Here is a 25077-nt window from a genome sequence, read left to right as displayed (position 1 = left end):
CATTTCAAACTTGACCATCCCAGCTCCCCTGTCCCCTGGGACAAATGCCTCTTGAAGGTGAGGGAGGGACAATGTTGATCGGATGAATAAAGCCCCGTGGGTGGTACTGAGACATATATCTCTGCCTTCGCCCAGGGGCAAGCCAGTGATGGCTGGCAGAGCTAAGGGCCCTGCAGTGACCTGGCCGTCTGTCATGATGTGTAGGTGGTAAAGTGCCCAGAGAGTGTGACCAGCCAGGAGGCCATAGAAGTGAAAGCATGTGAGGAACAGTTTAAAAAGTGACTAGGAAGAAATGGCATTGGGCATAAAGCTTCCATTTTTTTGTTTGGACCGGAAAACTGTATCTAGGACCTGGTAGGTGGAAGGTACCACGTAGGCAGATTTCAGCTCACTGTGCTCACTCAGCTCAAGGAACTTTCTGTCCAGAGGTCGAATCCTTCGATGGGGAATCCTGCCCTGGAATCCTTAAGCACTGGCTGAGCCACCCCTCGCAGGGGATAATCCCAGTCTCAGAAATGCTGGATGACTTGATAATGCCCACTCCCGCTCTGAGACTTTGTGATTTGTTGTCAACGGCGTAGCTGTAGAACGACCACTGAATGACTCATGTTTGATATCGGATCCCAGTGTCAGAGGAAACCGATGTTTGTTTTTTTAATTGGAGGTTGGAACAGCACCTATTCATAGTTTTAATTTTACAAATAACCTTCTATGGTGGCAATTTAGCCTAAGGCCATTTCCCTCTCTAATTACTACAAAATACACATTACCAACTGCTGGGGAGGAGCAGGCATTTTCTGTTGTGTTCTGTATTGTACTTGGCAATTTATTCGTGGCTGAATTCTAAACACTTCAGAGAATCGAGCTGTTTTATTCAGCTAAGGGGAAACTGACAACTGCCCGTCTTCACGTGGAAGACATAAGGAAGTATGTTAAGAGCTAGAAATACTTCCTCAAAAAGATATTAAACTGTGTTTCCTACGTCAACTAATTCAAGTGAGCATGCAACATAGTGTAAGCTGCCTTCCCTCCACGCATGCGGGTGGGAGTGAGTGTCATTTAATGGGAGGTCCGAACCAAGGAGGCAGCAAATGGTTTTGTTAAGGAAAGAATGTCATGTGGCCTCAAGGTACACTTGACCGTGACTTAGGTCCACATCTTCTTCTAAGGCTATGCAGATCCTAAGTAACATCAAGAAACATTTGCTAAGTGTATACTCTAGTCAAAGCTTTCATCTATTTCCTAATTATCTTAATAGTCAGGCTACACTTCTTTTAGCAGAAAACCAAAAGCCCCTCATCTGACTGTAGCTTCCATTGGAATCGAGGGTTAGCCTTGGAGTTCAGCTTGGTTGGGTAAATGATAAGAAAATGAATAATGAGCTAATCTGTTCATTAGACTGAAATATTAAATCTATTCCTTTTCTCCCAAGATACTAGTTTTCCCAGAAGGTACTTGTACTAATCGCTCCTGTTTGATTACTTTTAAACCAGGTGAGATCAATTAAATTATATATTGTGACAATGTAGTGTGGAAGAGTTCTCGAATGAGTTGATAGTAACGCACAAAATAACTTGTTGGTTTGCTCTGAGCATTTCTTCTCTTCCGAGAAAAAGTGTTTTAATGTTGTGAAGCCACAGAGTGGACTTCCTTCCTTTTTCTTTTGGGGTCATGGCCCCGTCTCCCCTGGGGGTGGTGTGAGTGAGTGTGTGTGTTTGAGCAGAAGCCCTGGTGGGCGTTTCTTTTTCTCCAACCCTTCTGTCACAGGCACGCTTTGCCATGGAGTGGAAAACCTGTGTCCACTATGGTGACAATGCCTTCCAAGGTTCAATTCCTTTTTTAAATATTGCCAAGTCGTGCATTTCCTAGTACTGTGTCACTTTATAGCACAGTTGGTTATCCTTTAAATTGTTTCTGTACTGGCTGCTAAGAACACTCAAAGCCGAAGTTAGAACTCACTTCCCGTAACTGGTAGTTCTTGCTTGAGCATTTGGTTCCGTCTAGATTTTCTTGTTTTCTCTTTGTCATTATCTTTTTAAAAATCCCATTGAATAATAGGTATTTGGAAAACAGAAACAAATGGAGATGTAAATGAATGACTATTTTAACTGAGTTGGGGCACAACATTTCACATTTAGCTTACCTAATTCTGAATTTTCAAAATCTCTCACTTTGGTAAACACTAAGGGGGTTACCAGCATTTTGCAACTAGTTTTTTAAATGTGTATTCTTAAAGCATCTATCGTAGGTGTGTCTTTTTTTATTACATGTTTTTCTCTATTGTAAAGCCTGCGCTTGCACAGAGAACGTGCTCTGAAATGTCTATCATGGTTACAGGAGCCTTTATCCCTGGAGTCCCCGTGCAGCCGGTTCTCCTCAGATACCCAAACCAGCTGGTAAGTAAGCAAACATCGAATTTCTAAACACTGGGAGACAGTCAAACACTCCAAACAATCCTCAGCCCCCAGCCCCCAGCCCCCAGGACCCATTTTACTATTTGGCTAAAGGCCTGAGCAGATAAATGGCAGAAGCCAATGGTGGGACTCCTTCTCCTTGCCATATCTGGTTTTCAAACGTTGGCAAGGTGGGCCCGTATTTGTCAATGCCAGTGTTGCACTCTGCCTTTGCCGTCAAGCCAGAGAAGGACGCTTCCCTTAGCTTCTGCTCTGTTGTCCCTGCTCTGTCGTCCCTGCTCTGTTGTGATACGGTGAAGTCTGCGATTCGCAGGCTCTAAAGTCTGGAAGGACATGTTTCCTGATTCCCTGGTCATTGCTGGTGGGCAAGGATTGAAGATGCAGGGCAAATTTGGGACAGGCATGGTGTTTCATTACCGGCTCAGTCCTTGGCAAGTAGCTTGAATAAGACAATATTTGGAAAGAGCCAAAAATCCTCCGGGATGTCCCCAGTTGGCTCAGGAAATAGTCCCCTCTGCTCCAGGTAAGCACGGAGCTGTCCTCTAGACATTGGTTGTGTCACCGTTTCTGCCAAGCACAGGTTTTTGGAGGATGTTTTGGTTTTGAGAGAAACTTTATTTACGAGGGAATTTCTATGAAAAGGCAAGATGTCGTTATTAATGACCTGTGTTATTTCGGATGAAGAATTCTTGATCAAGGCGACTTTCTATTCACTGGTCGGTTTCGCAACCTTGGAGACCTGTAGTTAAAATTAAAATCTACCAGACTTTTACTCATTCTATTTCTGACGGTGGGTTTGCATGTATCATTTACTCAAATTCCTTCACTTCGAGTTACTTAAATCTTTTCTCCCAAATCACTCTGTCTCTTTTGGAAAACTGATGTATTTCGGGTTTTGTTAGCAAATTCATTATCCGGATATGTTTATATTCAGAGAAAAACAGCTAAGCATGCGCAACCGGTTTGTAAAAATTCAGAGCAGCTCCATGAAAGGGTAGTTGCAGGAAGGAGACAGATCTTTGCTATGGAGGTATATAGTCCAAGGATGCAAACGAGCTTGTTTTATTTTTCAGCCTACTGCATTTCATTCAGAAAATACAGGAACGCCCATGGGAAAGTCTGGGTTTTGCTTCCTATGGTATTCTCTGAGCTAACCGTTTAAAACCTTTTGCTATTTTAGGACACCGTGACTTGGACCTGGCAAGGGTATACATTGTAAGTCGCTCATATCTATTATTTATATACATTTGATTCTAGTGAAGACGTTTTTTAAAAAAACACTTGTTCCGTGAAAGATTTCTAGTCCGATCCTTAGATCTCGTAACTGCTATGTCTGTTTACAGAGCACACCTGTCTTGCCCATCTGTCCCTGTGTCTCCCGTACGGGAGCCTACCCATGCCATGCTTTAATGGGTCTTAACTCTTAATCCACCAACTTTAAGAAACATTCTAGCAAACCAGTGACCCAGTGCCCGTCCTGTCTAGCTTTAATTCTGTAGTTTCATTTTCGTGGAAGAGTTAGTGTTATCTAATGTCCCCATTGTTATTTTCCTAAATACCGGTTCAAGCAGGCCAGAGCAGTTCAGTCATAGGACCTGAAATGGGAGTTGAGAAAATAGCTAACCACGCTTTCGGTTTTGGTCTAGGACGTTAAAAACATAGGCCTCAGCAGTTTCTAAAAGCCCTTCAGAGAGGAGAGGAATCCAGTCTCACTAATAAGCAAGCCGAAGTGACACAGGACTTTAAATAGAACAGGACATGCAGAGTCCCACTTTCTCTCCAGCAGCCTGTGTGCATTTCCATGGGAACCACGCAGAACTCGTGAATCTGGGGACTTTGCCCCGGGGCTTTCCCAGGAGTTGCCTTCCGATGTGTTATATATAGAGTTCAGGAACCATTACTGGCGGGCAAGTGACAACCACTTGGAAATATTTAAAAGGAAATCGTTTGCCTTTAAAGTATACAGTAGGCTCCTTTAGACTAACCTTACATTTAGACAGCCCAAACAACTTCTGAAAGTCAGATTTTTAAAAATACTTTGTCCATTTTGTGTGTGTGAATCGCGTTGCAATAAGAAATGTAAGTTGGAACAGGTAACTGGCGAGCCCGTTCCATCTGCTGTTGTGGATGAGCCTGTGGGATGCTTATGGTCCCCTTGTGCTCCAGTCCTTGAGGTTGAGTAAACGACCCTGATGATAAAGAACCTAAATCGTAAAGGCCATGTGGGCATGATGTTAGCGTTAACTCTTTAGGAAATCAGTTTATTCTTTGATTCGTTTGGCTAGAAGATGTGTTTCATGGCACTGCTGGTTTTGAATGACTGGTTTGCGGCTTTTCTACGAGGGAAAATGAGGGGAAACAATGAGTGTGAGAGCATTTTAGGAAAAGGGCCTAAAAATCGGGGGTGGGCATTGTTTATGTTTCCTAAGGCCTCCGTGTCATTCTAAGCTCCCTCTTTGGGGCCTTTGCAAATCAAGTTCAAGGAGATGGTGACACTGGGCTCGCTGCTCAGCCAATGTGACTTTTCTCTGGGGTAGATCCGAAGGTCAAGTCAGAGAAGGCCTTTCTGGAAGGGGGACCAGGGTTAGAAAATAGAGGACTTGAGTGCATCTGGCCTTCTAACCTGGAAGCCACGTGATAAAGGGGGACAGGAAATAATAGGAGAGAGAATTCAGAAGAAAAAAAAGAGGACAAACATGATTGACGTTAAAAGATTTCTTAGGACTTAGAAACCAAGACAGATTCTTTCAAAGGCACAACTTGGCTTTGTCCAAGTGCCGCATTGCACTCCCCTGTGGGAACCTGCCTGCCCTCCTCGGCCTCCTAATCCGCTTCACGGTAGAGTTAGCCCCGAGTCTGTTACTGCCAGTCAGTTTCGTCACCTGCCCGTGCTCCCAGGGCTGCTGCGGGCTCAGATTCTAAGGGAGAAATTCTATCCCAAAGCAGATATGCCAAGGGAGAGGGCTGATGACCTCGGGGAACAAACTTGGAGAGGGGCCTCCCGTGGAGAAGGTGTTCCGTGCCAGTCAAGTAATGTTTGGTTTGCAGGTGGCGTGAATAGCACAGTTGTAAGGAGATCCTAGGTGTGGTTTTGTTTATTTTTTCTTACAGCATGCAGGATGCTCAGAACAGAGTTATCTATCCAAAGCGCTAACTTCCAAAACTCAATTTAATTAAAGAATAAGGTACTTTATGGCAGATAATATGAACTGACTTTGTTTGCTTGAAGTGGATAGTGAATGATTTTTTTTCCCTTGCTGATGGAAGGTTTGAGAACTGCTCTTATTTAAAAATGTATAATTAATTTTGGAACTGGTAGACCTATTTTCTAAATGTCTTCTTTAATTAAATTCCTTGTTTAACTTTCTTAAATTTTTGACTTAAGTCCCTTCAGGTAATTTTTTACAGTTAAATCATATTTTAGGTTTTTTTTAAAGATTTTACTTATTTATTTTTAGAGAGGGGGGAAGGGAGGCAGAAAGAAAGGGAGAGAAACATCGATGTGAGAGAGAAACATTGATCAATCACCTCTCACATGTGCCCGGACCAGGAACCAAACCCACAACCCAGGCCTGTGCCCTGACCGGGAATTGAACCAGTGACCCTTCGCCTTGTGGGGTGATGCCCAAGTAACTGAGCCACACCAGTCAGGGCGTATTTTAGTTTCTTAATAGCAAAAAGAAATTTTTTTAATAAAAAAATTTGATTGGTTGTTTTCATTAAACATGTAGTTTAATCCACTCTGCCAGATTTCTGGGCCATCTGTCCCAATGAGGTTAAATTAATACCCCATAGAAATCTAACCCAGAGAGTCTAAATATATACCAGAAAGCTGCAGGTTGGAACAACCATTTCAAAAACTATCTTGGAGAGGGTTGATTATAACCACCTTCATGAAAGCCCTAGTCTAGCTTTACAATGAAATTCAAAACCCCTCAGACAATTTCCCCACAAGGAAAACATTCATTAGTAACCGAGACAATTGTGATAAAATTTCTGCTTTTAAGAAAGGCCAAGACCAACTGCCTTGGTTTTGTGAATATCAGAACAGAGTTTAGTAATGTAATATTCCACACAGGCGTTGTCCTGCGCATTTAGGTCCCTTAGAATGTGCGGCTTTGGGTGGTCCCTTCAGGGGCTTTGGCCTCTGAGTCTGCGTTGTCCAGGAGACTTCGGGTTTGGTGATTCGTCTGCTGAGCTGTGGCTCTGACTCACAGACACATATATGGCATTGCATGGGGTCACTGAGCTTCGGAATGTCAAAAATGGTTGTCTGAGCCTGAGAAGTGATAGAACTGCTGTGTGGCATTTACAGACCCACAATCTGTACCTGGTGTGACCTGGGGTGCTGTGTGTTGAGAAGAGGTTTGCTAAGTAACATTAGATGATGCTCGTATTACCTTATAAAAGGGGCCTTTTCTTCTTCCTCTTCAGCCTTCAACTTTGCCTGCTCACCTTCTGCCAGCCTTTCACAAAGGTGGAAGTCGAGGTAAGTCATTCGAAATGTAGCCGTGGAACCGGACATGTGGCCTTTGCTTTTATTCTGAATCCCTCATCTGGAGAGGTGTGCAAAGGCTGGAAGTTAAACCCACCCTCTTTAAAAGAATCCCCGTTTACAAATTGTGTACCTGCACCCAGGTGATCAGGTCCAGACCTTAGAATCGTAGCAGGAACACCTCTCACTTCTGGGAATGTCCAACATGTGTGTAACCAGCGTGGCTGGCCAGATTGGCATCACTGTTTCTGTGCCTTTATTCCTTTCCAAGGCTGACCTCTGCCAAGGTCAAGAGGAGCTGCAGAGGCTGAGAGCCCCACGGCTCCTTGAAAAGTAGCAGGTTCCGTGAGAGCTGAGAGGTGCTGGTGGGTGGGGGGAGAGGCACGGCGTTCAGAAGCCCAGGGCGGTCGTACCTGGGCACCAGCCCCTCAGTCACAGGACAGTCTTTGGGTTAGAGCTGCAGCAGCAGACAGCGAGTGGGGGAGTAATGAGATCATTCTGGAAGTTCTGACCACGTTTGTATGACTCAACATTGTCTCCAGAACTATTCTTAGTCTCGAGGAATGAGATGGAATGGGCCCCTGCGTTCAGAATCCAGCTGGTTTTACTGAGACTTCCAGGCAGCCTGCGGGGGGAGAGGGTCTCACACACACCCACATATCTGAGTTTCCTCTAAGTTTACCCCCCTGCAGCTAAAACAGGATCTGGAGACATGTGGAGACGCACGCAGAACTGTCCTTTTTTCTGAGCACATGTGTCCATGGTCACGAGGGGTTACAACAGAGGTTTGCACATAGCTCATTGTTTCACCCTGGCCTGTTACCCCATTTCCTCTCTGTGCCATGGCTTGCTTGCTCTCTTCCTTTCTTCCTTTCTCTTTTTTTCTTCTTTCTTCCCCCTCCTCCCTCTCTCCCCGCTCCATCCCCCCCTCCTGCGCTCTCCTTTAGTTACAATATTTGCTTTCTGTAACTGGTTCTCAGACCTGTTGGATAATATTATCTGGCAAAGAAAGGAAAGAATATGTCCTTTGTTCAACAACTTCACAAACAAAACGGCCTTTGACCAGTTAAAAGCACCTGAATTGGGAGGGATTTATTTCATGGATTTGAACTGTGGTACCAGACAAGAAGATGAGGATTTGTGGGCTTCAAAGGTAGAATTCTTATTTTAATTGTATGTATTTTAGATTGATCATGCTACCTTTCACCCAGGGGGCTCCGAACGACCTGGTGACTTTTGAATGTTTTTGTTATCCACTGTTTAGATGTAACTGAAAGCTGTATCCCAGGAGCCCTTCGGATGCTGGCTCAGGCCTGTAGAGGGCTGGGCCGTGTCTCCGTGGCACCCAGCTTAGTTAGAAGTCTCAGTTCATTTAGCTGCAGCGGTCTCAGTTGTCTTGGTTGTTCACAGGCACCCTCCTTTCTTTCCTTTTTCTTTAAAATTGTTGGAGATCCTACGTATTATTATTTTTTTAAACCCTCACCCGAGGATATGTTTATTGATTTGAGAGAGAAGCATTGATGTAAGAGGGAAACATCAATGGGAGAGAGAGAAACATCGACCGGTTGCCCCCCACAGACGCCCCACTGGGCATCCAACTTGCAGCCTAGGTATGTGCCCTGACTGGGAATCTAACCTGGTTTGATTGGGAATCCTTTGTTTATTCATTTCACAAGTCTCCCCTCCTTAATGATGATGGTCAAACCTGCTAATTATAGAAATCGCTGAATCTCTAGCGAATGTAATATTGAGGAACGTATCCTCACCTTGCCTTTCCCTCCTTCACCTTCCCCGACACAGAGATTTGTTTTTGAAAAGCTTGTTACTTTCTTGACCCTTGGATCTTAAAACTCCAGTAAGTTCCAAACCTCACACCCGGGGTATTTGATCTCCTCGCTTTTCTTGAGGAAGGCTGCCCCGGGTGTCTACAGAATGGTTCTCCTGAAAGCCATTCTTTGAATGAGAATGTGGCCTAGTGGGTGTACTCAGAGTCCTCCATGGTGACCTCTGTCCGCCCGCTCTGCCATGGCTTAGGGGCACAGGTGACATGCTGGTGGGAAACTTCCCGAAGTGGGACATCAGCTAAGAGCCTGCTAGATTGTCTCATGAGAGGGGACACAGGCGACGTCAGACTCCCTAGCGCTAGGTGGCAGCGGCTGGTTTAGGAATGGAAGCGTGGCATTCCCACTGACTGCGCTGTGCTTCTTTAGAAGCCGTACCTCGGTGTGTTTTCCAAGCGTGTGGGCTTTAAAGCCACCCATTATATTGTAAACACATCAGAATGTTTTGTCGGTGGGCATCCAGACAGATTCTGCTCTGGGAAAACTTTTTTGCTAAGCTTATGGTGAGCGTCTAGTGGCTCACATTAGGTCTACAATCCTTTATGATGGGTGATCCATTCCTTGTCTTAAGTCATAGAAAGGGGTGTTTTTTGTTTCATTAAAAAAGTTGTCTGATCTAGGAAAGGGTGGTAATTAATAATGAGTGTCAGGGTCAACCCTCATTATTTATGTCGCTTTAAAAAATATCTCCGAAGAGCTAATTACTTAGGGGAGATTCGAATACATTTATGTAGCTTATTTCTATATCCAGATACACTGAAGGCACACACTCTCCATCATTTGGAATCTACAGTGGGCCTTTTAGAGAAGGTTTATCATACAAACACACACACACGCATCACAAATATACTTGTTCCCACAAAGCCAATTTCTCCCGGAGCTTGGTAGAATTCTGCAGTCAGTGAGTAGGAGCAGTAGAGAAATGGAGAATTCTCTCCACTTCAATGCTGCTACAACCAGACTCGAGCAAATGACTCGACCTGCCTGAGCCCACATTCTCGCTGGTGAAATGGGGCTGACACGTGACTTTACAGGGTTGTTAGGATTTAACAAGGTTATCTGTGTGCTGGCACATGGCTAGGGTTCAGTAAGCATTCACTTTTATTTCCCTTATCATGTAGATTTTTCTGTGCTTTCGTAAAGGAAGCAGCCCATGTTGTCGCTGAGAAGCTCCCCTGTTTTACACTTTCTCTCTGTGAAAACTTAACAGGAGGCCTAGCGTTGCTCATGTGTCAAGGCTGACCTGTTCAAGTTCTCTTCTGATTCTTGGAAAAAAATAAGGTTGTGTAGTATCAGCGCCTATCAGTCTCTCTGCTTCTTAGTAATCATCTATTTGGGAGAAAGGAATGTGTCTGATGTGGGCAGGAAGCAGTGAATAAACCAGTTCTGCGGGGACTGGGGATTCATATAGACTCGGGATGACGGGCGGCGTTGAATCACGGGCTGAGGCGGTTGGCTCTATCTCATGTGCCATCTGAGGCCGGGAGGAGGAGGAGGCTCTGGGAACAGAGGCGCACACAGGAGATCTTGGTGTGGGAAACACGTTCGTCCGTCAGCCTGCTCCTCACCTGGGGCAGGTGGAGGACCAGAGGCCGGTGAGGGGCGGGGAGGGAGCAGGGCTGTGAAGTCAGTCCTGGGGGGAGGGAGCAGGAAACTCAGGTTCCCATGGGCTGCTGTAGGGGTGGAAAGACGTCCCCCTCCCCACCTGGGTTCTATAACTGAGTCTATGAAATAAACTGGCAACACGTGGATGGACAGGGGAAAGGTATACACATGTATTAATTTTGATATATGCACAAGGGCATCACAGGGTTTAAATCTGAATACCTGGAACAGAGTGGTGAGATGTTTGAGAACTCATATACGATCTTCATAGATGAAGGGGCTGGAGGCTGTCGGCCCCTTAGCGGGGAATAAGTGATTCCAGGGAGAGACACACGGGCCCTGCGAAGACTAGGTGAGGGACACAAGGAGACCGTGGGATAAGGCTGGTCCGGTGTGGGCTCGGGCTCTGGCCTCCTCCCCACTGATGAGAGTCAGAGTCAGCCTCCCGGTTTGCAGAACCTGCGAGGCAGGCGGTTTACGACATCGAGCTCCTTCTGGAAGCTCTGTCTGCAGGCAGATGATGGGGTCAGAGAAAGCCACTCCCCGTAGGTGCTGCTTTTCAAGGGACTTCAGCTCAAAATAACCAACACACCCACGTGGCCTATTATGGGGTGGCACGGCCTGATCTCCTTCACCGCCGTATCTCTGAAGGTGAAGGTGAAATGCCACCAAGACTGAAAGTGGAACTGCAACCTGAGAAGCATGGCCAGTGTCGCAACAGTGAAATGTGGTGGCAGCAGATCAGAAAGGGACAGTGAAGGGCTGCCCGGCAGCATGGAGATGCCACCCAAGTAACCTGATCCTCGACCATCACACAGACAGGGAGGAGATGGAGATGGACTCCGTGTTAAGAAGACGTGTTTTGCCACATCTGCACAGATAAAGGGAGATCTTCAACAAAAAGAAAACAAACCTAAGGCTGCTTTTGTATTTTGAGGCAGGATGGTCGCCTTGGGGAAACAGCCTAGTTTTCGAGCAGCTGTGAGGACCCGGTGGAAGTTCAAGTGGATTTGTAGTAGCCTCAGCCAGTAAGGTTTTTCTCTTGCACCCCTCCCTGTACGAGAACAAGATGGTGGGACCAGGAGAAGTGACCAAGGGTTTCCGATTGGCACCAGGGGTGTGTGGCAGAGCAGGAGATTCTGGGTGACAGAACAGCCACGTGGAAGTGTCTGCCTGCCTAGGACCAGTGTTGATAGGCAGGCAGATCGTCCAGGAGGGGCAGGTGAAGAGGGAGAAGTGAGAGGCACCACCAGGCAGGACCAGGTGAGGGGAGAAGCAAACACCCACAGGTAATGAGGGGAAACTAACTGGCTGAAGAACTTGCCAGAGGAACAGATTGGGGCTGTATGTTCGTTTCCGTGGCTGAAAGAGACTCAGGAAGGATGTCTGACCAGGTGAAGAGGCTGTGAAATCAAGGCATCTGATAGGCCCCCTGTGTGGCTGCTGGGGCTGACGAGAGACCGGGAGGGTGGGAAGGAAAACTCGGGGTCCTGAAGTCACAGGGGTGTGTAGATGTGTCTTAGGGGACAGAGATAGTGGCTGTCAAACTCTCTTTTTTGGTGCATCTTCCTTCCCAGATAAAGGATACGTTCATGCTGTGAGCCTTGAGGCTTCGAACAAAATGGCAAGGTCTTATCCAAGGAGAGGTGCCGTTTTTTAGACTTCCCTTTGAATCACTTTTCGGGAGGCCTGAGGCCCATGCATGTCATGTGCAGAATTTTTTTTTTTTTTTTTTTTTACTCTCGGTGGATTTCTTTTTTCCTCAAGAATAAAATGCCATGCCAATACAAGAGTTGTTCAAATTTACTTTATGGAAACTACCTTCACTCAAAGAACAAAGCCCATAGCTCGTTGTATTACTTTGGTTAACAGCGGAGCTGCAATTCATTTTTCAGGGCCTCAGTATGTGCTGCAAATCGAGTGTATGATGCAGAAAGGATCATTTGGCTTTTTAAAAAATGAAGAATTATAGGCCCGTTTAAAACTTCATTGTACTACTTTGTTAGAGATTTTATGAGCATTGATTTTAACCTGCTGTTTTTCTCGTTGGATTTCATACTAAGCAAGTATAAGGGCTTTGATTATACTGGGACAGGCTGGAGGGAATTTGCAGAAATACTTATTTTCTGAGTTTGGTGCTCTGGATAGATAAGTGTTGTGGGGACCTCTGGTGGCGCAGTTTAATTTTCCATCTCAAAGAATAACTGGATACCGAGCAGAAAGCCAGACACCAGATTCCCCTTGGAAGGGCCTCGGAGATCACACAGTCAGTCGTACTTTTCACTCAGCAGGAGAGGGAGCGGAGGCCCACAGGCCGAGTGACCTCTGGGGCCACACGGCTGGGCCAAGACTCCGAGTGTCATTTCTGCAGCATGCCGCGGTCCCCTTGGAGAGGAGGCTGTCACTCAAATAAATGCAGAGAGAGTGAAACGACACATGGCACATTATGCTCTGGTTCCTGCCCATTTTATCTCAGACACTGCACGTGCCCTGACTCTGTCCTCTGCATCCTCACGCCCTTTGTTCGTGACCTCACCACCTCCTACAGGTGGGTCACCTGAGGTTCTCCCTGCTCTGAGCCTCTTCTTCTTCAGCGTATCCACTCCCTGCCACCAAAGGTACTGCTCAAAAACTTGGACCCGGGCATGTCACTCCCCTGCTCCTGACTCCTGATCTGCACCTGAGTCACCCTTGCCCATTGGCTTCTTAACACAGCTGTCAGGGTTTGAGAACTGGCCCACATGAGTCCAAAAGAGGTGTTATTCATACAAATCTTGCTGTTCTTTCAAATCATGGCCCTGCCACTGAAGTGTAGCTGTAGGTGTATTGTTTAACCCCTTCTAGCCATGTTCTTGTAGCCAGTGGAAACAGTAGAACGTGCTCTAAGAATTGTTAAGAGAGTTCATCTTATGAAGACCCTCTCATAGGTTACTCAGCACACAGTAGGTCCTTAATGGACAGGCTTAGCTCATGGTCATAAATTCCCATCCCAGTACAAGGACAGCTCCTGGAGGGCAGGGACTTCACTGTCATGTCTTCAGGGCCTGGCACATGGCAGGCGCCTAAATAATATTTATTGAGTGAAAGTGATCCATAGAATCTTGAGCCAGTCATTTGATCTTTGTGAACCCCAGTTCCTAAGTTGGGAGGGTCGATGAAATGAAATAATGCTTATAGAGCACCTAGCATGGGACCTGGTTCATAGGTATAATTCCATCAGCAGTAGCTGTTGGAGAAATCATGTTTATCCTTAAGAAGCCAAGGTCAACCATCGGCTCTCCATAAAGCCTCTTCAGCTGCTTTTCCCTGCCCACTCCTGGCCAAATGAATCATTTCCTCTCTCTCTCTCTCTTGCATGCTCTGGGAAAGACGATTTAGTGGGGAAACCAAGGGTTGTAGTATCAGAGAGACCTTGGACTGAATCCTGGCCACGTGAGCTGGAGGTCTTTAACTCAGTTAATGAAGTCTTTCTGCCCCATCTGTAACTGGGGGATAAGGGTAGTGATACTTAGCACATGCTACGTCTGTCTATCCCACAAAAATCTCTCTCTATTTTAGAACATGAATATGGTCCTGTTGACCTTGCCTGGTATACAGTAGGTGCTCAAAAAATATGCCATGTCTTAACAATGGCACCCAAACCTTGTTAATGTCAGAAAACTATTAAGAAAAACAAGGACAGTACCAACGAGGCATCACAGGATGTCAGCTAGAGAAAGAAGTAAAATGTAAATGATGGTAAAGCCAAATGAGGAGTTACATAAAAGCTAGAAAGCTAATATTAACTTAAAAAAAACAAAAAGCAGATGAAATGACTAAACATCAAGTTCCACCAAATGATAAAATATGGCTGATCGAGGACCGGATGGGGAAGATAAACTATAAAGGACAAAATAATCATCATCACTAACATTCTCATGCGAAGGGGTGGTTGTGGTAGAAAAAGCAACTCTGAGACGATCTTAGTAGCTACGGCTTTCCGCCTTCCCAGATTCCAAGATGCTGCCTCATTTCTTCCTCATGCCAGCAGGGGTGGTAGCGGATTGGAGCCCTCCTTGTAGAGTCCAGGGGACCATTCAGAAAAGTTAAAGGACACGCTGTTAAAGGTTAACACACGGGAAGACCCGGGCTTAGAGGCAGATCTCCTGTGTCCCAGCTCTCAGTTCCTTCCGTTAAGTCAGGCTGCTGATGCGCTGGAAGGGCAGGATCAGCAGGATAAGTGACTTACTAGTTAATGGCTTCAGCCTTCGACGTCCGAGTCCCACTAGTGGTTACTGAACCGTGTATTTATCTTTCAGTTTATGCCCGTCCAAGCACCGAGTGATGAAGAAAAGAGAGACCCTGTCGTTTTTGCTGGTAGAGTCCGGAATCTGATGGCTCAGTAAGTGTTCTCCATGTAATTATCATCAGTAGAGAGTTGGAACATTATTAGTAAATGACATTTAATATCATTTTAAGGGTTCCGGTGTTTCCCCCTAAAAAGCCGGAACTCCTCTCCCATTTACTGCTGTTTGTTGGCCTGTTCAGGCCTCCTGAAAAATCATTAGCTTTTTAAAAGAATTGAACGTCGCTTTGCCTTTGAATGCCTTCAGGGCTCTGGGAATTCCGATGACAGAACACACATACGAAGACTGCAGACTGATGATCTCGGCAGGCCAGCTCACGCTGCCTATGGAAGCCGGGCTGGTGGAATTTACCAAAATTAGCCGGAAGTTGAAGTAAGTCCATTTTAAAATTCCTAGACTTTCAGAAAGGGGTCCAAAAGAGAGCTACATCCCTGTATGTTTATTTTCTCTGGTTTCATTGAGGCCCAGCTGTGGGGTTTCTCAGGGAAGCCGGGGTGGTGAATCTGTCTCCCCTACAGTTCACCTTGGTTTGTTTTGTCAAGAGCAGTGAGTTAAAAAATGTGTGAGCTGGTCACAGCGGAGCAGGCGACAGCAAGTGGGGGTGAGCAGAGCTCCACCTTTGTAACCCCGAAATGGCTGAGCAGCTAGTTCATCCGAATACCCTGGTACCAAAAGTTCAGCATCGTTCAACAACACTGGGCTGCAGTGGTCGGGACTTCTCTTTTGAAGTAGGGATTGACTTGGAGAGCAGCAATCCTGACCATCGCTAAATCTAAAGTACTTACTCCAGGTCTACCTTTTTAACTTCTGGGCACGTGATTTTTTTTATAAAAGGACAAAAACACCCCTTTGTGTTTCTACGATCTAGTTTGTACCATTTGGAACATTCCTTTTGAACTGTCTGGTGTAAAAGGTGCAACCCCCGAGTCCTCTGTTACTACATTTTCTTCTGTTTTCATCCCTACTGGGCATTTGCCGGACCCAGTGATTTCATAGACCTTGGCATCCGCCCTGGAAGGGACCCGCAGCACCAGTTACTATATGAAAGTCCAGTATTCAGAAATCCTATTTTGATAACCGATAGAGCAAATACTATCTATATTTTTAAGAGAAGAAAATGCGTCGATATGCTCACAGTTTGAAAAGTTTAGCTAGGCACTGAGATTGGATACAGGAGAAGCATGTGTTATGTCTTTGTTGTAAGACAAAGGAAGGACGTGATGGGTAAAATATACGGTGACAGAAAGTGTCTAACCTTCGGGTGGTGAGCACCCAATGTGATGTATGTGTGATATATTATAGAATCTGCACTTGAAAGTTATATAATCCTGTTAACCAGTGCTACCCCAATAAAATTAATTGAAAAAGAAAGAATGGGATGTAAGCTGTATTTTCCAGCATTTATTACCCTGACTTCTCGAAACCAATACTGGAAGAAGTGTGTATGGCTCAATATCTCTCCCTATCCCGGCATTTTGTGAAATATGAATTTATCAGCCTGAAAGCTCCTTGACAACCAAAAAAATGTAATTTTAACAACCCAATAAGTACTATTGCTTACTAAGTAATGTTCAGATTTAAATGTGATTTCTTATATTCTTCTTACAAGTCATTTACTATATTCTACTGAATTGCTCTTCTCAGTTACTTTTCTTTCCCTCAGATACTTAGGAAAATTATAGTTATACTAATATCCTTAAAAAATTTTAAAGCCTGGATACCTGTACGGTTGGTACTTTAAAATACACCGTTTATTCTCCTTTTCAAATTCAACACTTGAAATGATACCCTTAGACAAGTGAATAATACGATGTTCATCAAAAAGTCACGTGGGCCAGAAAGGGTTAAGACGGCGTATTTCTAATTCTCTGCTTAGATTAAATTGGGACAGTGTCCGCAAGCATTTGGATGAATATGCAGCTATCGCGAGCTCCTCAAAAGGAGGGAGAATCGGAATTGAAGAATTTGCCGAGTACCTGAAGTTGCCTGTGTCTGATGTGCTGAGACAGCTCTTTGCGCTCTTTGACAGGGTATGTCAACATTTCATCCCTCACGTGCAAATGTGCTCACACTCCCCGCGGAGTGGGGATCGATATAGCAGCCCACAAACCCTGTTGGGTTGGTGCTGGTAGAAGCCGGGCCAAGCCCCTGGTTTCATTGCATGATTCCTCTTTCTACCTGAAAATCAGTTAATAATACATGAGGGCGTGTGTGTGTTTTGTGACAGTTGTGGTAAGTCTATTTATTTTAAACACCAGGCCAGAAATAAATATTCTGACCATAAAATCACATTTGTGATATAGAATTGGGAAGGTTTATGTAACTGGGAAGAATGTATAAATTTATGTCAAAACTCATATATTGGTGACCCAGGTTGGACTATTCTATTCTGAAGAATTTGGACGGTCCCCAAAATGGGTGACAACCCAATAGATTTTATTTTAAAATAACATAACAAAGGTTTCAGTGAAAGCTTGGCTATCCTTTTGCCATAATGTATTGGGGATACAATTTTCTGCTGATGAATATGTAAGTACATGAACTTAGATAACTGAATTGTCAAACAGTTTCCTTAGCGAAGTGTATCAAGACTTCAAGTTCTCTATTTTTTAAACTTGTTTTTAATATATAAAGTTATTCACTCTTTGGGTTACAGTTGTATGAGTCCTAACAAATGCACAGAAGCATGCAATACCATCACACTCAATATACACAACAGTTATTAAAAAATCACCTTGTAGCTCTTTTTGGTAGTCAAGCCCTTCCCCAACCTTTAACCCCCGACAACAGAGTCTATCCTCTCGAGCCTGGCTTCTTTCACTTAGCCTACTGCGTCTGAGATTGAGCCCGGGTGTTGTGTGTATCAGTGAGCTCTGTCCTTGCATTGCTGGCGGTGTTCCCTTGTGTGGACACGCCATCCTCGGTCTGTCTGTTTCTCAGCTGAGGAACATTTGGTTTGTTCCCCGTTTGGGGCAGTTACCAGTATCAGCACTCTAAGCCTTCCTGCATACGTTTCTGAGCAAACACAGGTTTGGGTAAATACCAAGGACTGGGATCTCTTTCTTCGCCCTCATCCGGGGATGACTTTATTTTGCAGTCGTTCCCGAAGGACAGTTTTGTTGTATAAGCAACAGGGAGTTGAAAGCTCTTTCCTTTCAACAGTCCGTTCACGATGTCCTGCTGTCCTCAGGCCTCCCCACTTTCCCCGCCTTTTTGATGGGGCCTCAAGCTTTGACTTGGCTCACCAGTCCGCCCCGCTGTGGCCTGTTGTGCAGAGGTAGCTGCTCTTTGTATTCTGACCAGGGTTTCGAGTCGTCATCAGAAGGACAGGTAGACCGAATGGTCTCATTTTATCTTCTCTGGTGCTAGGAGTTTCCGGTCTCTAGGAACCCCTGGTAAAAAGATAGTTTGCAAAGAAATTGTAGCCTGATGACCGAAACCAGGACAAAGCTTTTTGTCTTTTTCTCCCCAGAGCACCCTAATATTCCTAATGGCTTACTCTGTGATCTCATAAATGAACTATTATTTAATACCATGAAGAACCTTCTGCCCTGGATGGTGTGGCTCAGTGGCTTGAGTGCCAGCCTGCGGAACCAAAATGTCACTGGTTCGATTCCCAGTCATGGCACATGCCTGGGCCAGGTCCCCAGTTGGGGGTGTTCCAGAGGCAACCAGTGGATGCTTCTCTCCCTTTTTCTCCCTCCTTTCCCCTCTCTCTGAAAATAAATAGATAAAATCTTAAAAAAAAAAAAAAAAAAAAGAAGAACTTTCTTCTACAGGGAGTACCCAGGCCTCTGTCCTGGGCTTGCTTACATTATGCAAATAACCTTTCCTCATCCCTGAAATGTCTGAGCTTCACAAGCCTTTATAATTGTACTTCTGCAGCGCTGCTGTAAAGTGTAATGAAGATTTAGGGGGAAGGAGAAGAAAATTATTGGCTGTAACTACAAGCTGGGAAAACAGGAACTTTCTACTCATACTACGACTGGTCTGAGAGATTTCCATGGTGGGGCTCTAGAAACCATGCAAGTACATTTCAGTAAAGTGTCTATAAATGTGACCTTGGTGACAGGAAGGAAGATGACAGGGACATACAAATAAGGACAGGAGACGGGGCAGTGGAAGTGACCTCAAATAGGAACCGAGGAGGATGTTTAGACTTCAAGCTCCCCAGGATTTCATCAAAATTAAAAATAGTACCTAGAGAGGGTTCCCTCTCTTTCAGGTGTCAAACTGTCATAACTGGCGGTGACAGGATTGCTGCGACAGCAGTTCTGTCTTTGGATGACTGATGACACCTGGCACCAGCCCCGTTGTTCCTGTAGCCCTGAGTATGGGAGTGGGGAAGGGAGTGTGAACCAGGAATTAAAATAACCCCCGTCAGACAGACTGACTCGCTCTGAACACGAGGCTCCAGCCGCCTCTAGGAGTCAGGAGACAGGTGGGCCTCCTCGGGAGGGGACGTGCTCCATCACAGTTCGGCACGTATCAGTGACCTGTGAGCCAGCTTCCCTTCTCTGTATGGCATTACTTGGCTTCTTTAGATAGAGACCAGGAGCTGGTCTTTATTACACTTTTCCTTCGACCTCCAACATACTGGAAGGCAGAGAAAATAGTCCAGAGAGTTCATGACCAATGCATTTGACCGTCTTTTCTCTTCCTCCTTCCCTGCCTTTCTTTTTGCCCCCTTCTGTCTCTGCCTCTTGTCTCTCTCTCTCTTCTTTTTCTGTTTGGAACATACCTGCATGTCTGTGCCTGTGCAGATTTGCTTTGTTTTGAGAAGTTCAATGATGCAATTGGCTGTCACGCCCTGTCTCCAAACCCACTTCCATGCTAGGGAATGTTCCATCGGAAAGACGAGGAAGTTCAGTAACTTCATAGTTTGTTTCTCTCCCAGTGGCTTATCTTGCTAACCTCAATGCTTAATGAGGGAATGGGCGGGGAGGAAGGGCGGGAAAGAGAAAGGGCGGCGTGTTCCTATTGCTCTTCCGGCAGCCATCAGTCTGTGTGCCGGCTCCCAGGAGCCCCTCCCGTGTCCCTTTGCTACTGTACCTCCCTTTCCCTCTTCTTCTTGTCCTCTCTCAGTTCCCCCCCACATCTCCTGTAGTTGTGGTTGCTGTTCTGGGGACAGAGGACAGACCTGAATATCTTCCCACATTCTCTCACTCCTTCTCCCCATGTACATTCTTGGCTAGTCCACAAAAATGTCCTAATGGCTTCCTTTTGTCTTAATTTCTCCTAAAAAATGTGCTGTCTCTCTAGTTCCTTCTGATATTCTGATCCTGTTCTTCTGGGTTCTCAGATATTTGATGACAGGTAGGGTCCAAGAGAGAGGTGGCATTCGTGGTCCAAAGCAGGGCGCAGTCATGACTCTGGATACGCTTCCCTTTGGGGAGGTCCCAGCTCTTTGAAAAAAAAAAAAGACCCTTTTCATTGTTAGGTTTCATTTAGCTTCTTTGGTTTCATGAACATATACCGAACTTTCTGGGTTCAGAGCATCATTTGGGGCTGGTTAAATGTCTGGACGATTGGAGTCAAGGGCTGAGACACTAGTTTAGAACAGCGTCTTCTCAGCATGTCTGGTGTTCATAATTCAGCTTATGAGATAGTCGTCTTTACAGTGACAACAATGTCCTGCGATGCCATCGCGGCGTTAGCACTCATTCTGTCCTTCTTTGTCACCATCATTGGGGAAGCCCCGCGGCGTCTGGCTGACAGCGTCTCATTTACCTGGGAGTCCTTGAGTGTCCCAGTGAGCATGTCATCTTTGTTGCTAGCTTCACCGTCTGCCTCTTTCTAACCGTGTACAAATGGCCGAGGTATGTCTCTCCTACACTGTATCACACGCTGCCTCCAGCTGCAAGTCCCATTCGACATGTATCAGCATAGCAGCATCCATCTTCCCTGGTGACAAAGCCACATTTGGGGGTGCCAGCAGACGTTTTCTGTGAAACAGCCAGATAATAAATCTTTCTGACTTCGCAGGACACATGGTCCCAAACTTTCAGAACAACTTGTACGATTGAATAGAAAAGTTTCTTATTGCCCCTCAGAACGATTTCCCTGTTTATTTCCAATCACGTAAGCCTGGTACGTGCCCATCCTGCCTCTCAGCTGGAGCAGAAAACCTGCGTAGTGCAGCGCCCTACCTTCTCTAGCAGGAAGGAACAAGCAAGGATGCTTGTTATTATTGGCACCCATGATTTAACACTTGAACTAGGACCAAGAACAGGGCAGACAGGAAGAACTTGGGATAAAGAAGCGCATTCATACCACATAATGTGAAATGGTAATAAAAGATCTACAGAGGTTTACAATAGCCACAAATGATGGATTGTCAAGGTGCTAAAGTGTACTCTTCCTGTCTAATATTTAAACAAAGAACGTGGTGAAGCCAGAAGAACTAAGTGCCAGGCAGAAGGCAGAAATGGGAAAACTCATGACCATTTTCAAATTTTTTGCAGAATGGAGAAAGTCACCATCTACATTTTATTTCACTCTGGTCTCTTATGGGCATAACTGTATTTGGTGGAAGGAGAGAGTGGGCTCGTGCTAGACTGGAGCTTAGGAATTAGAAATCAGTTTCCCTCATCTATACAGATGAACAATATTCCACTAGTTAGAACTGTGGGAGAATAGCAATAAGAGGCAGACAGAGTAGTCCAGAAAAAAAGACTCAGAGTAACCTCCTTCAATCGGATATGGAGTATCCTACAAACTAGCGACCCTCCAGTCCAGTCCTTAAAACTTCCCAGCAGCCTTTGTTATCATCAGCTTAACAGGGGTCAGCAAATTATAACAGATGGACCACATCCAGTTTGACACTTCTTTTGTTAATAAAGTTTTATTGAGACCCCACCATGCCCATTCTTCTAGGCAGGGCCTATAGCTGCTTTATTGTTGCCACAAACAGCAATATCTTCTATCTTTTACGTTTCCGGTTCAGGTTTGATAGGGAACATGGTATTTATTCCACAGCTCATGTGAAAAGAACTCATCTTGATTCCAATCTCAGATGATCAGAATTTGTTCTACGACATCTGCTCTGTAACGTATAGGATATAATAAACAAGAAAAGGCTCTAACCTTCTGAGTGGGATGGATGAATGTTTCTATTTGGTACCAGTTGTCCCGGAAGTTCAGTGGCCCCATCTGTCTGACTGTTTCCCTACTCAGTTTTCAGGTTGACTTAAGCTCCCGCCTGGAGTCCACCACAGTATTTTCCCTCACTGAGTGCTGGTGTGCTAGAGATCCCTGAGTAAGTGGGAGGCCCGTCTACTTTGTTTCTGGCTCATTCACACAGCTGTACCTAGGAGAGGCTCAAAGGAAATGGAAAGGAGACTGCAGCAGTTAAAACCTTCCCTTTCTGGCTGGAGCAAGTGAGCCGTTGCTGGTTTCCTCCAAGAGCATAAGGAAGTAAAGCACAGGGCTTGGTAACAAGCACATGGTGTCAGACCAGTTTAATTTGCTCCTGTGACAGAGTGACAGTCCATGATGGTGAAGAAAACAGGAATGATATTATCTTCGTGGACTCTAGAAAGGTGTTGGGTTCCATCCAGTGTGACATTCTTCTTGATAAACTAGGACGGCCTGGTCCAGACCCTGGTGCAGCTGGGTGACACCTCACCTGGGAGAAAGGCTGCCCGTCCCTTCCAGGCTGTGCCAGAGCCTGGGGCAGTGCCCCGGCCTTGACTCGTGTTTGGCAGTGCTTCGTACTTGATAGGTTGCACTCAGAAATATTTCTGAAAACCACATTATGTCAAAGTGGGGAGGAGAGTAAGTAGCCACGTCTTTAAATGCCGTGGGACCAGACCCAAGGTAAAGAGAGACTGACTTGAAATCACATGTAGGGTACGAAGACCTGGGCACCAGCAGGAAGCTGAATGAATGCCAGGTGAGGAGGACGCTGCTGTCACGGTTTCATGGAACATGAAAATCAGACTCACAGAATTTTAGAGCCAAAAGGACTTAGGTGTCACTTTGCCCGTCTTCCTCGTTTTGCAGAAGGTTCCAGCCCGGGGAGGAAGTGGCTGCCCAGCTAGTCGATTGCAGGGCCTGCATGAGAACTCCTTGTTCAGCATTCCTTTTTCAATAAACTGTCCCGTCGACTTATTAAAAATAACTTTCCTGAGGCATATTTTACATATGATATAATTTACCCCCTTTTTTAAGCACACCAAGCAATGATCAATTTTAGTAAATTTGCCAAGCTGTGCGACCATCACCATCAATCAGCTCTGCAATACTGTGATCACCCCATTGTGACTCTTTGTGCCTTCAACCTCTCATTCCTGCCACCCACCCACGCCCTCCGTCCTAGGCAACCATCATAGTGTCCCCCTGTGTTATTCTAGAGCCACTGTACGAGAGAGACCTTCTATCTATGTAGACTTGCCTTTTTTAGACATTCCACATAAATGCAGTCATCCAGTTTATGGTCTCTTGTGTCTGGCTTCTTTCAGCTGATGTCATATCTTTGAGGTCCATCGATGTCATAGCATCCCATGTAAAGGACGTCACTCATTCCTTTTCAGTGCCGAGTAGTCCTCCACCGTGTCACATTTTGTTGGTCCACTCACCCGTCGGCAGACACGGAGGTTGTTTCCACGCAGGGGTGATTCTGAATAATGTTGCTGGTGGCACTTAAGTGTCACTTCATGTGTCAGTGTGTACTTTTGAAGTTCAGTGACTCTTGTCCCTGAAATTGAGGATTGATCTTCTATCCGACATGGGCTGTTCCCCTACCCTTTGTCTCCAGATTTGGACAAGAGAGCTCCCCAGACGGTGACCAGAGTAGCTATTCCTGTTGTAACAAAGAGCCCTCGGGGGGCTAAAGGGTCCCGAGGAGAAAGGACTTGTTAATCTAATAACAGTCTTTCGTTCTGTGATGGCTTATGAGAAAGTGTTTGCCAAATGGCCTCCATCTTCACAGGAAATAAATGAGAGGAAGTGGATTTAAAGTGAAAAACACTTCAGCTGGGTGTAAAGGGGCATGTTTTATGTGGCAGTGGATGCTATGAAGGTAATTTGTAATACCCTAAAAAAAAAAAGCCCGTGGAATTTCCTCTGAGAGAAGCTATTATGACTGAGTTTAAATCTGTCAGGCCAGGTGGCTCCTTGTGGTCCCCTAAAAGGAAGATACTCCTTTTGTGATGCTGCTTCTCTGTGACTAAGGAAGACACTTGGCCTTTGGTGTTCCCAGAGGCCAGTTACTGGGGTCGTTTTACCATAAAACCAGTCAAAGGGAAATTTCCCACAAACCCCTGGGTGTGGCAGAAGGAGACATCGCTCTCGTGTCCCAAGCAGAGCCATGTCCCTTCACTGCCCTACTCTCCCTAATAACAGAATTGTCGTCCTTCAAGTCTAGGATCGTACAGTTCACAAAGTCACTTCATAGCTAGTCTTGGATTCTGACATCACATTTGAGTTGTCCGTGGTTCTCGCAGTGACCTATGAGATGGGCTCTTACCCCTCCAGTCCAATGCTACGCTCTTCTGTCCCTTCATAGTCCATGTCTGTTTGGAGAACTCGGTGTCAGTCTGTCGTGAGGCCTCCGCGTGGTCTCTCCCATAGGTAAGCGCTGCCCTTGCCTTTGCCTCGGCAGAATGCATTGCCCACCCTGTGGGTGCTCGTGGTGGTTTGAAAATACAGTGGGATGTGTTAGCTGCTGTATGACCCTCAAGTCGTAGCTTCTCTGAGTTTTTCTTTCCTTACCTCAAATCCTGTTGTATCCTTCAGAGGAACTGTGTGACACCGAAGTCCCAAAGAATATGATATACAGATGACATGGTTCGGTATGAACAGTAGAGATGTGAACAAAGACTGCAATGACCCGTGTTCTGTGGGAGTACGTGACCCTTCTGCACAGCAGTCCTGATGTCGTTGGTTCTGGAGCCCAACCACTGAGCCCAGACGCCGATGCGTAATGAAGGAGACTGAATCCTTATGAAAGAGGCAGGGTCGATACTCTGCCTGGATCTGAAATTGAGGCCCCAAATGCTAAGGGACCAAACAGTTTAGTTATTATGTCCTGACCACCTTGCCCTGAGCTCACCAAAGGAACTTCCAGAGGCCTCTGAGGGTCGCACCCTGGCTACTTGGTCTCAAAGGTAGGGTTTCTCATTGTGTTACCTTGGTCAACCTGGCCTAGACTGACTTCTGAATGTACTTATTAAAACTATAAAGTCAAATCTCACAGATGTAATGTTGAAAGGGAAAAATCCAGACACATAAGAGAAGAAATGAAAAGAGGACCTTCTCTTTCACAGAAAAGAGGACCACTTTCACCGAAATGAAAAGTATTGTAAGAGAGTACTGTGAGCAATGATATGCCAACAAATTTGATAACCTGGATGAAATGGACAAATTTCTAGAAA

General features: G+C 45.5%; 1 protein-coding gene across 2 annotated transcripts in view; it reads left to right on the top strand.

The window, feature by feature from the left end:
• LPCAT2 (lysophosphatidylcholine acyltransferase 2) overlaps positions 1-25077 on the top strand; it is a 56638-nt gene that overhangs the window by 12630 nt on the left and 18931 nt on the right. For both annotated transcript variants that reach the window (XM_037141537.2, XM_037141538.2), the window contains exons 5-11: positions 1433-1493; positions 2338-2396; positions 3595-3629; positions 6849-6903; positions 14654-14736; positions 14948-15073; positions 16578-16731. In XM_037141537.2, coding sequence (XP_036997432.2) covers positions 1433-1493; positions 2338-2396; positions 3595-3629; positions 6849-6903; positions 14654-14736; positions 14948-15073; positions 16578-16731 — 573 coding nt within the window. The remainder of the gene's footprint in view (positions 1-1432; positions 1494-2337; positions 2397-3594; positions 3630-6848; positions 6904-14653; positions 14737-14947; positions 15074-16577; positions 16732-25077) is intronic.

Source organism: Artibeus jamaicensis, unplaced genomic scaffold, assembly GCF_021234435.1.
Source record: "Artibeus jamaicensis isolate MK-2021 breed Jamaican fruit bat unplaced genomic scaffold, CSHL_Jam_final contig_3152, whole genome shotgun sequence".
NCBI lineage: Eukaryota > Metazoa > Chordata > Mammalia > Chiroptera > Phyllostomidae > Artibeus > Artibeus jamaicensis.
Note: the sequence above shows the minus strand (reverse complement) of the source record. Positions and strands in the feature narration are given on the sequence as shown.